The 13193-nt window shown below is 38.1% G+C and overlaps 1 protein-coding gene across 3 annotated transcripts in view; it reads left to right on the plus strand.

The window, feature by feature from the left end:
- Positions 1–11111, plus strand: part of cep128 (centrosomal protein 128) — a 133406-nt gene extending 122295 nt beyond the window's left edge. For 2 of the 3 annotated variants that reach the window (XM_026291545.1, XM_026291547.1), the window contains 5 exons: positions 113–136; positions 1198–1275; positions 1355–1468; positions 1576–1684; positions 10528–11111. In XM_026291545.1, the coding sequence (XP_026147330.1) occupies positions 113–136; positions 1198–1275; positions 1355–1468; positions 1576–1684; positions 10528–10628 (426 nt within the window). In that variant the 3' untranslated portion in view covers positions 10629–11111. The remainder of the gene's footprint in view (positions 1–112; positions 137–1197; positions 1276–1354; positions 1469–1575; positions 1685–10527) is intronic. The other variant, XM_026291546.1, reaches the window with a different exon arrangement.
- Positions 11112–13193: the final 2082 nt, after the last annotated feature.

A 13193-nucleotide genomic window follows, 5' to 3' on the forward strand; every position in this document is an offset into this window, starting at 1 on the left:
TACACTTTAGACAAATGTTAGAAACCTAGTGTTAGAAACCTCCAGAACTCACTTGAACAGAATGTCCTGTGTCTAGTCAAGTCACCTATTTTTTATTCTTATTATTTTTCAGGACCGGATTGTAGATCTTGAAATGGTAAGCTATTTTGTGTCACTATTTTGTGTATGCTTTTGTTGGTCTGTGTGAACATGGTCTGTGTGAACAGCATCTGAAGCACTGGACCAATGTAATACATGACCCAAGTAATACATAACAACGATGAATGTGAGCCACAGATGCACCCCACCACTGAGTTCGGTTATGAGTACAGTACAGTTTATACACTAAAATGTCCTAAAAGGACTTTGGTACTACTAATGGAAAATATTGTGGCACCGCCAGTATTTTAAGGTTTATGGAATTTTATGCTACCATAGCACTGGTATATTATAATGTACAACCATCTATACTTATCGTCTGTCTATTGTGTCATTATTGCGTGCAGCTTCTAAAAGATAATAATGAACTATACCTTAAGATCAACAGACATGGACTAAAAGACACAAAATGATTATTGCTGAGTCTCAAGAAAGTGGCTCTGACGAAACATTTAATTTACATTAAACAAAAACCTAATACCTAAACTTACTAAAACTAAAATAGTATTCTTCTGGTGCCTTAAAAGCAATTATGAAGTGCAGTTGTTTTAGCTTTGGGAGGCTGATTCATAGATACCCTTTCTGCATTTTGGTGCAGAATGTTCTGTTTGCAAAGTTAAATTGCTGAAATGTTCCACACCTCAGTACACTATTTGCAAAGGCTTAACGATTTCTGTTAAATGTTTGAATTACAAATCATTACTTGGATAAGAAATATGCAGCCGTTTGTTAAAAGTATTGACGCTTGTATTGACTCAGCAGCATTTATGCAGTTTGAAAAATAAGCTATCTGACGCCTACCACATCAATCACTATTATGTGCTACGGCTGGCTGACGAACATTTAATGAGCTCCTGAACTGCTTCAGCCTTTACTCACAGCTCAGATTATTTACATCATTATCCACAATGCTCTGGTGTCCGGAATTGACCTTTGCCTCTTCTAGGTGATACACTCATTTAGATGACTTCCAGCAACAGGGTAGAGATACTGTACTGTATGATTTTAAATATTAAAGACAGAATAATTCCACCTTTTAACACCATTCTTATTTTCTAGAGCACCAGGCTGGCTTTGGATCATCTGGAATCAGTTCCTGAGAAGCTCAGTTTGCTAGAAAACTTCAAGGATCTCGAGGTTGGATCATAAGTGATGTTTTGGTTAAGATTTGACTTCTCTCTATAGTAAATATCATGGTTGGCTTAAATGGTTTCAGGAGTCACAGAAGCAGAGAGAAATGGTGGAGCAACGTTATGTCAAATATAAGGAGATAGTTGGTAACCTACAGCATCAGCTTGAGGAATCTAAGAAGAGGATTCAGGAATACAGGGTATGAATGTTTGAGTGGCGAGGTCCACAGTCCAGTTAAATGTTCTTACTGTGTAAAGTTAGATATTAACTTTCAAATCTTGAATGATCTCTTTCTGTTAATTTTAGGATGAGAAGTTGGATGCAGCCTGTCGAAGTCTTCAGTTTACTAGTCTGTCATCATCTGTACTTAGTCAGAGCAATATCCTGAATGATACCAGTCTGTCTACCCACACATGTGAGTACAAGAGAATAGACGTTGCAGTTAAAAGTTGTTGAAATCATGTTCAAAGGTTGTTGGACAAAAAAAAAAAAAATCACTATTTTGATAAGATCTAGTTGATATAGTTATAATTTCTAATTTCGGTCTAATAAATTTAAACAAATGAAAATTTGCATTTAACCTTCACCCTCATAAACTGAAAATGAAATATCTTAAATTAGTCTTGTGACAGAACCAAAATGTCAGAAGTTGGTGGTATTATAGCAGTAAAATTTCACAGTTCTCAATTTCGGTACCATAGCAAAAAGTATAAAATGTAGAATAAATGAAATTAATTAATTATTAATGCTATTCAAGTTTTCAATTCAAGTTTATTTGTATAGCGCTTTTTATAATACAAATCACTGCAAAGCCACTTTACAGAAAATATAGTTTCTACAATATGATTCCACAAAGTGGTGACTGTCAGTTTGTGTGTATATGATAGTAATTGTCTGAAAAATAAATACAAGACGTAGTCAACCAGATGATGAACACTGTTAATAGCAATTATTATATGATGCAGTCACACTTATAACAATATTTGCTTTAGTTATCTATGTTGTTTCAGGGTAAGTATTTTCTGAGGTCTTCTGAGGGGTTGGCATCATCTCTTCTCAGGTGTTCTGGATCCAGATTGGAGATGTAAATCCCGTGGCAAAACAGAGAAACGAGTAGAGACATAATTAGCATAGCTGCTGTTCCAACAAAGTAAAATTTATTTGTTTAACCCAAGCTAAAGAATAGTAATGCAGATTTGATCAGACACAACTGCAGTCACAAATTACGAGATGCATTATTTGAATGCTTTTCGAAAAAGATGTGTTTTTAATCTAGATTTAAACAGAGAGAGTGTGTCTGAACCTCGAGCATTATCAAGAAGGCTATTCCAGAGTTTGGGAGCCAAATGCGAGAAAGCTCTACCTCATTTAGTGGACTTTGCTATCCTAGGAACTAGGGGTGGGCGATAGCTCTATTTAAAATATAATGAGATATTTTTTAAACTCAATATGGATTTTGACACATCGTATATATGGATATATTGTTTATATTTAATTCTGATTTTGCCTCTTTGCTTGTTTATCTTCTCTGTGCTGTGCTCGCCCCTGCCTCCTTGATTTTGTTCCCCCTCCCCTCTCATTGAAAATGCATGATGCTCGCGGTCATTTCAGCATCTGTCGTCTCACTAAATGAGGATGTGAACACATGAACAACATCTCTAGAACTGCACTGAGAGTCCCTTCATGAGCATTTGATCGTTTGATTTAACTAGCGTCATATATCACATCTTAGACTGTAGTATCACAGAACCGTAAAGGTACACCCGTCAAAATAAGAGTTTTTGCCAGAAATCTATTACTATTGTTCAGCAGAATGTACATAGCCTACTACTACTACTATTAAAATGAAATGAACATAATTTAAGGAATAATCACACATTTCTTCCATGTTTTATTTTTAATAGTAAATCCCCTTTGTTTACCAAAAAATAAAGATTGCTTAATTTTCAATAATTAAAAGATATATTAAAAGAATGTTTTATGCCTTCATTTAATAACCAGAAAAATGTAAATATACAGAATTTCAGAGGGGGATAAACTTTTCACATAAGGATATTTTAATATTATTATTATTATTATTATTTTTTTTACAAATTAAGTTGTTTTTATGCATTTACATAATTACACAGGCTAAAACACAGAATTAGGTAACAATAAAACATATGGTGAAGAAAAAAAGAAAACATTTCACAGGGCCCTAATCATGTAATATTTGGGATATTTGTTTTTGCAGTAGGTTTTGGGGAGTTATTTTTTCCTCTAAAGATATCGAGATACATATCGTATATCGAGATATAGCAAAATATCACCAAAAAACTACCAAAAGTCCAGCGTTTTGTGACCTTAGGGAGCATGATGGATTGTAGCGCGGTATAAGGCTAGTTAGGTATGCAGGAAGCTAAACCATTTAGGACCATTTAATTTGTAACTGATACAAAACTTAATAACCGCCAGCTTGAATGGTTTTGGGACATGACTTAAAGATAACGAAGAGTTAATAATACTGAGAAGTGATTCTTCGACTACAGGTAACAACTCTTTCAGTAATTTAGTGGGAACATGATCTAATAAACATGTTGTTGGTTTAGATGCAGTTATAGGTAGGGCTGCAACTAACGATTATTTTGATAATCGGTTAATCTGTCGATTATTTTGACGATTAATCGGTTTATGAACTTATATTTTAGTTTTGCCCATTTTTTCCCCAAGTAAATTATTAATGAAGGGTATTTATCATTCAGCATAGATTTTTAAGAGATTTTAACCATTTCGCATTGTCATATCCTCCTCAAAAATATACCTGGAGTTGTTTTATTATGTGTTAGTAATCCTTTGTCGAACTCTTCTGCAATCAAAACACTGACCCATACTCTAGCAAATTTCACAAGGAGATTTCAAATAATGTTTTCACCCTGGCAGTCCTTAGAGCTCCTAAAGGAGTTTAACATCCTGAACAAAGCTTACTAAGGAATCTTTCAGAACATATTTTCATGAAGAATAAGAATAAAATAATTATATTAATAATAAGAATAATATATTTAAACATTTACCTCTCTCATTCAGACATAAGCTGCACGACTGAATTATGAACTGGTAAACGACAAACTGATCACAGAACATGCTTGTAAAGCTTTAAATGTTAACTGTTAAAAAGCAATGTTATCAGCTTTTACGACTAAACATTTGCAATCAACATTGTACTGGAGAATCTGCACAAATAAAAGTCTTAGTGGCCGTTCACATATCGCGCCTAGGCGTGCCGCTTTCTCCTTCTTTCCAAAGCACTCAGGCAGTTGCGCCTCTGAGGCCGACGACACACTGGATGCGTGGCACAAGCATCTCAGCTGCGTGGCGTGTCTGTTTTTAATTCGGCTCCCATGTTAACAGGTTAGAGCTTGCAGACTGCCTGCGTGAGACGCGCATCTCAGGCGCGGCTCGAGCCACACGGAAAACGTGTGCATGCTAGAAATAGAACCGACGCCTATTTTTCACAAGACATGCACGTGTTGGAAGCGTTTCCAGGCAAAATATAATAGGAAAATATGTTTATATGTCATTTTGTACACAAATACATAATTCACAATATTTTGATATTTGAAAGTCTATATGTTGACAAATTCAGATATAAATGTAATTTAAAAAATAAATAAATCTCGAATTTCAAATATTGCACCTGTCAAACATAGTCTATTTTGCCATCAATACTGTTTACGGTGTCCTTTATCAGTAGGCGTAGGTGTAGGTGTGTAACAAAAACGCTCCTAACACGCAGCAGAGAAGCCACGCAGCCAGTGTGTCACCGGCCTGAGGCGCCTGCCTTTGCTAAGCAACCATGACGTGCTCTCTCCATGAAGACGCAGAAATTTCAGCAAAGGATAAATGGATTTGCAGCTCAAAAAATCGCTTGCAGTAGCTCGCTTGCAGTAAAATGGCAATCCATATACAACTAACCTTTTTAAATTTAATGGGGGCAACAGCTTCTAATGTATTGGAGAAAATAGTGCCCATGTTGCCAGTCACTTCGTCTAGTTCATGTGTATTTTTGGGTACACATAGCAGTTGAGATAAATCAGGCAGGTTATTTGCGAATCTGTCTTTGGTGGATTGAACAATAGTTCTGCCCAGATGGTAACGCTGAGCCATATAGTTTAGTGGTTCCCAAACTTTTCCATTCCACGACCCATCTAGACAAATGTAATCTATTTATCGACCCACCAAAATATTTGAGAAAAAAAGAAAAGAAAAGAAAAACGGTTGACATTAAGCCTAATTTTACTTAAAAGTTTGATGACAGAAATGAAGTATTTAAGAAAAATAGCCATTTTATTTTAGAGTACACCTGAGTACACTTTGGCAATTCTTTCTCTAAACAGAGATGATACGTCAAGGAAATATTGCGAACAGTTGTATATTTTGTTATGTGGAAATGTTTAAATCTTGTAGTGTTACAATTAACCCTACGTTTGTGCCCTGCTGTGCTCACCCAGTACTTCTGAAATGCTTTTACAAACTGTTTCCCGAACGAAAACAGTGCAGAGTTCAAACGGACGATAGAATTTAATGAACATGGCCTACCTGAAACCGTTTTAATAACTTTTGAATTTTCTGGTATATGCAGTCTCATGCAGAATATAGTGTATTGAAGTGAGCAAGTTTTTTCTCTTTTAACAATGCAAACCGATTAAACCTTTTAATGACATTGCTCTGAGACCTTCACTGTTATTAAAACTCCTGCACGCCCGCGCTTAAAAAATGTGAAAATTTGAAAATCAAAAATTTGAAAATCACACTAAGGATATTGCAGTTCATTATTAATGATGGTGTTATGAGTGGGTTCCCGGTTCCCGCCTCCTCCATCCCATGATTGTGAAGTTTTTAATGTGTTACACTGGTGCCGAAGCCCGGGAGGAAGGAGGGACGCGCTGCCAAAGGTCCCTCGCTGCTGGGGTGAATCCGCTGTGCCATCGAGCAGGGCGTTAAGAGTCTGCCGCTGAGGATTCTCGAGGCGGTGGGCTGGAGTGAGTTGCCGGGGGGGACGGAAGAGCTCACTCCAGCCCACCGCCTCGATGACTCCTTCGGGAAGGAGGCGGGAACTGGCGGATAATCATACAAAGTTTTAATAACCAAAAAAACACAAAACAGCGTGACAGCCCTTCGCGGACGACTGCCGCGCACAAATAAAAAACAAAGACAAAACCCAGGCCTGGTCCTCTCTCGTCCTTCACTGTCGTCACTCCTCTTTTGTATCCTTCCTATCTCCTTCGTGGTTCTCGAGACCGGTGAGTGTCGCAGGTGTCGCTCATTTCCCAATCACTCCACCGGCCTCGCTCCGTTCCCACGGCTCTCGGCCCCACCCCACTCGTCACATTCATGCTGCCCTAGACTGAACTGTGTGTGTGTGTCATTGAAATGCAAATTTAGCTGCAGCCAAGCGACTTTGTGCGACCCACCTTGTTCCATTCTGTGACCCACAAGTGGGTCTTGACCAACAGTTTGAAAACCCCTGATATAGTTTATATAAGTGATACGCAGCATGCACAATTCAAGGAAATGGTCAGTAACATCATCACTTTGAGGTACGATATCTACACTCACCTAGAGGATTATAAGGAACACCTGTTAAATTTCTTATTAATGCAATTCTCTAATCAACCAATCAAAATTGGACAGTTGAAGACTGGAAAAATGTTGCCGGGTCTGATGAGTCTCGATTTCTGTTGAGACATTCAAATGGTAGAGTCAGAATTTGGCGTAAACAGAATGAGAACATGGATCCATCATGCCTTGTTACCACTGTGCAGGCTGGTGGTGGTGGTGTAATGGTGTTGGGGATGTTTTCTTGGCACACTTTAGTTCCCTCAGTGCCAATTGGGCATCATTTAAATGCCATGCCCTACCTGAGCATTGCTTCTGACCATGTCCATCCCTTTATGACCACCATGTACCCATCCTCTGATGGCTACTTCCAGCACAAAGCTCGAATCATTTTAAATTGGTTTCTTGAATATGGCAATAAGTTCACTGTACTAAAATGGCCCCCACAGTCACCAGATCTCAACCCAATAGAGCATCTTTGGGATGTGGTGGAATGGGAGCTTCATGCCCTGGATGTGCATCCCACAAATCTCCATCAACTGCAAGATGCTATCCTATCAATATGAGCCAACGTTTCTAAAGGTTTGAGAAGAATTCTATATACGGCCTGGTGATCTATACACAGTACCCAGAGCAAGAGATACAATAGATTTATTTTGCATATGTGACAGTGTAACATTAAGCAGAAGTATTTTGAATGAGCCTGTATACTGTTTTCTGGGTAACATTGAGAATATCACTCCTATATCGTTGCAACACCCCCCCCCCCCCACTACCAGTCTGACATGGTTATATCAGTAGTTTGGTGGAGTAGACTCATTTAGACCAATATAATGGTTTTAGCCAGATTTCAGTCAAGCAGAGTACATCAAAACTGTTATCTGTGATCATTTAATTTACAATAACTGCTTTGGATGTGAGTGAACTAATGTTTATGAGTCCCCAACCTTTACAAATAGTTTTTGTTCATTTATTTTAAATTGTTTTGGTCACGATAAGATTTTTTCTGAGGCCTACATAAAATTTATACTTTGACCCTACTATTCGGGGGACAGACACAGTCTTAATAGATTGGACAGCGCAAGTGCTGCTATCATTTAACCTTTTGAGCCATACGGTCCCACAGAATTTAGAACGTTTGGTGACGTCACATAACTGTCAAATTCAAACTGTGTTTTAGCGCGTTGTCTGGCGCCGACCAGAGAGAGATGTCCACTGCTCTTGTCATATTATCACAACTATGCAGTGTTATTAAACACATAATGCATATTTTAGGTTTCAGACATTAAAATACACATAAGTACTAGTAAAACAATACATTTAGAGAAAAATACACTTATGTCTATGGAAGCAACGATAACAATCCATTCAAAAATTGTATTTGCAGATGTACTTTATTCATATCAGATAGAAATAGTGTAAGTAACTATAAAGTTCACTCTATTCATCACCCAGTTCATCCGCCACTTATAACTTGTATTCCGGCAGAGATTGCTGAATTTACATACTGTAAATCCGACTGACGGGACTTTCTGAACTGCAGCACGAACAAACATGGCGCGCCCATCTCACATTACAGATCATGATTAAGATCATTTAGAAAGGTTTTTAAATGACAAAACACACTAATTTACTCATATTTATGGATCAGAATATCAGATTGTTCATGACATAGTATGCAAGTTTGTTAATATTTTAAATAAAAAAAGGAAAAACTAAAAAGCGCTTCATCTGCCATTCAGTGTTATTATTGATGCGGTGTGTCACGAGACAAGCCTGACGCGTCGCCATGGTAACAGTAAGGGGAACTTTCTAAAATAACGGTCGTCTAAAAAATACATACTCTGGGGGGACCGCTGGAATATTTTAAACTCACCACTGAAAAGGTTAAGTGAGCAGAACAAAAGTCATCATAGTAGTTATTTGAGAATTGGCTTACTAGTCATATGGAGCAAAGTGTCCTGGAGATGATGTCTGAGAGGAGTGTCACTCTGACTCTGCTGGGGTGCAGGCCATCAGCACGCAAAAGCCTAGGATTCTCCCAGAAAAGATTCCAATTATTAACAAATAGCAGTTTCTGTTCTTTACACCATGCAATAATCATTCATTTAAATCAACATATCTACTGAACCTTTCGTGTCCTCGTCGATATGTGCGGAGTAGTCCTGACACGATGATTGTAGCCGATGCCATCGTACTGTTGACCTTTCTTCCTGGATAATGGACCATCAGCTTCAACTCAACCTTGCCAAGACAGAATTGCTTGTGATTCCAGCAAACCCATCGTTTCATCACAATTTCACCATCAAGTTAGGCACATCAACCATAACTCCTTCAAAAACAGTTAGAAGCCTTAGAGTTATGATTGATGATGAGCTGACTTTCTCAGACCACATTGCTAAAACTGTCAGATCCTGCAGATTTGCTTTATTCAACATCAAGAAGATCAAGCCCTTTCTTTCGGAACATGCTGCACAACTCCTTGTTCAAGCTCTTGTTCTGTCCATGCTGGACTATTGCAAAGCCCTCTTGGCAGGTCTTCCAGCCAATTCTATCAAACCTTTACAATTAATTCAGAACGCGGCAGCAAGATTAATATTTAATTAGCCAAAAAGAATACACGTCACACCTCTGTTTATCAATTTGCACTGGCTTCCAATAGCTGCTCGCATAAAAGTCAAGTAATTGATGTTTGCCTACAAAACTACCACTGGCTCTGCACCCATTTACCTAAATTTGTTACTTCAGACTTATGTGCCCTCTAGAAGCTTGCCTTCTGCAAGTGAACTTGATTGTCGCTTAATTGTGCCATCCCATAGAAGCACAAAGTCACTTTTACGGACTTTTAAATTAAATGTTCCCTCCTGGTGGAATGACCTCCCCAACTCAATCCAAGCAGCTGAGTCCTTAGCCATCTTCAAGAATCGGCTTAAAACACATCTCTTCCATCTTTATTTGCCCCTTTAACTTTAACACTCACTGTTCTAATTCTATTCTTAAAAGAAAATCTAACTACCTTTGTAATCTTTTTGTATTTTCTTTTCTTTTCATTTATTATACAATTGTGTGTGTGTGTGTATGTGTGTGTGTGTAAAGACCAATAATACTAACTTGCTCTATTATTTTTTTTATTCTGTTTTCTTTTTATTTATTATATTATTTAAAATCCCATGCTACGTGTACTGTGTTAACCTAACTGAGACTAGTTATAGCACATATATATCATTGCTCTTTTTGTTTTCGATTGCTTCCACTTTCCTCATCTGTAAGTTGCTTTCGATAAAAGTGTCTGCTAAATGAATTAATGTAAATGTAAATATATTATGTGTACTACATTAAGCTAACTGAGACTTGTTATAGCACTTGCAAATGATTTCTCTCGTTGATTTTGAATGCTTCGATTGTTCTAATTTTAAGTCGCTTTGGATGAAAGTGTCTGCTAAATGAATAAATGTAAATGTACTTTGCTATACAGTATGTGTTTATTTATTTATTTATTTATTTATTTATTTATTTTTAATTATTATTATTATTATTATTTCAGATTATGTCTGTATTCTGAATACTAATGGGAATATACTAATGCATATAAACAGCAACAATTTTTCGTTACATATCTGTTCCTATCTCTTCACTTACATTTTTTTTCTGTTCTATTTTAAGCTTTACAGAAGCCACTTGCCAGTCCAGATTTGGAATCGAGTCTGACCCAAGAGCACTTTTCTACCTTCAATGGAGCAAACTCTAAACACACAAGCATATAGCACACAGCTGAAACTTTTGGCGGTAAAGATAAACTCATGATAAATACTCATGTATACCTCTGATTTCCACCAGATCCTTAAGCTTCGACTGATTAGATCACTATAACATGCATGAATCCATATATTTAGAAAAATATATGAAATATTTGAATTTTGAATATTTACTGTTATCATTTTCCCTTATATTTGTAACATCAAGGAATGGTTAACAAATTATGTAAACACGTTTTTGTCTTGTTTAGTTTTTTACTATTTACATTTTAGTTTTTTATGTGATGAAATGTGACTGACTGCTTAATTACAGTGCCTTTTTAACTTTTTTATTAGTATTTTTATACTGTTTTATGTAATAAATTAATGCTTTTTTTTACGTCTAAAGAAAAACATCTAAAGGGCACAAGTCTGGAACTGTAAAATAAATGTATGGATGAATCAACTGGATGAATGTGAAACCAATTAAAACATGGTCACTACAGCTACATACCTCTTGCAATCTTTTTTCTCAAGATGCAACAATGGATATGACATATTCTGCTTTCATATTCAGTGCAGATACACCTTTTTACATAATTAATATAAAAGGACACTGTTTCCTTAATTTTAATGCAGGTCGTTCACACTTTAGTTTTATAGATATTTCCAAAAATAGGTATAGAAAGTGGGAGTTTTCAGATAAACAATACACTAAAATAGATTGATGGAAATTGAAATGTGAGAAGAACTAATTATTCATTCTGTTCGTATGAGGTGGTGATTTTTCACCCGACTTTTATTGACATTGTTATGCTAGTAGTTAACAACTTTATTGGCAGGTTATGAGTAACTTTACTGGTAAAATAAGTGTAAGGGCAACCTTGAAGTACTGACATAATTAAGATTAATTGATGTCCAATTGAATTAATGTATAAGATGGCGGCGCTTCCACACGCAGCGGCTTCTCTCTGTCCCGACAGAATGGTTTTTTTGTGTATTTTGTCTTGTGAGTCGCAGTGTTTTTGTACGTCGTCATCACGTCTACCTGTCTGTAAGCGCACATACAGTCGCGAGTTTCTGCTCGATGTCGGCAGAACCACATTTTTTACAGTTAAACTCTGCACACGCGGAACAGCTGCGGGATCTCGGTCTGCTACGGAGGCCTTCACCATCACCGACCCCCACTACTGCATTTCGCCCACAGCGGAGGCGCCACAAGCGGTGTGTGAGGAAGCAGAAGAGGGGTAAGCACGGAGATATCCGGGCTAGGCTAATGGCTAACCCACACAAGCCATCTATCCCCACAATCGCACTGGTTAATGTACGCTCGTTGGACAATAAACTGGACTACATTTGATTACTACGTTCAACTCAGAGGACTGTAAGAGACTGTTGTTCTTTTGTGTTCACGGAAACATGGCTCAGCAACAGCATTTCAGACTGAGTTATTTAGCTCGACCAGCTGACATACTATCGAGCGGACAGAGCTCTCGTCGCGGGACGAAAAATCCGCAGCGGCGGGCTTTGTGTTTACATCAATGACGCGTGGTGCCGCAATACTTTTGTGATCAGCAAACACTGCTCACCCCCTGGTGGAGTTTATGATTATTAAGTGCCGGCCGTTCTATCTGCCAAGGGAATATACCGCTATACTGCTCTTTTCGGTGTACTTTCCCCCGATCAACATCATCAGCAACAGGAACGACGCACTAAAAGAACTGTAACAGCACATCAATGAGCAGCAGACAGCACATCCCGATGCTTTTCTTATCATAGCTGGGGATTTCAACCATGGTGACTTAAAGAGTGTGTTTCCAAAAATACACCAACACATTAACTTTCCAACACGAGGTAAAATAACATTTTGGGCTTTGTTTACTCCACACAGAGAGGAGCTTACAAAGCCCTCACCTCAGAACTTCAGACCACATCACTGTCATGCTAATGCCTACATACAGACCGCTCATTAAAGTCACCAAACCAGTTCACAAACATATTAAAGTGTGGCCAGAAGGATTTGATCATTGACTTCAGTTTAGCATTCAACACAATCATCCCTCAACAGCTCATTTACATACTGATCCAACTGGGGCTCAACACTCCGCTGTGCAACTGGCTGTTGGACTTTCTGACTGGAAGACCTCAGGCAGTACGGGTCAGCAGCAACACATCCAGCACCATCACACTGAACACTGGGGCCCCCCAAGGGTGTGTGCTGAGCCCCCTCCTCTTCACTCTGCTGACCCATGACTGCACACCGTCACACAACTCCAACCTCTTTATTAAGTTTGCAGATGACACGACTGTGGTGGGTCTCATTAGCAACAAAGATGAGACAAACTACAGGAGCGAGGTGAGTCTCCTGACCGGATGGTGCAGTGACAACAATCTCTCTCTGAACGTAGAAACCCCCCCCCCCACCTCCACTAATATATAATGGCATGCACCAGTCACTTTTTGCAGCATTGGTCTGCTCACTACCTCATTCAGAATGGAACTGACGTCATTCCACTACCTCATCAGTCAGTTAACTAACTGCTCTTGAGCCCTTTGTCACTTTAAACAGACTTCATAATCCTTTTTTTTTTTTTT

The sequence above is a fragment of the Carassius auratus genome, chromosome 20 (genome assembly GCF_003368295.1).
Source record: "Carassius auratus strain Wakin chromosome 20, ASM336829v1, whole genome shotgun sequence".
NCBI lineage: Eukaryota > Metazoa > Chordata > Actinopteri > Cypriniformes > Cyprinidae > Carassius > Carassius auratus.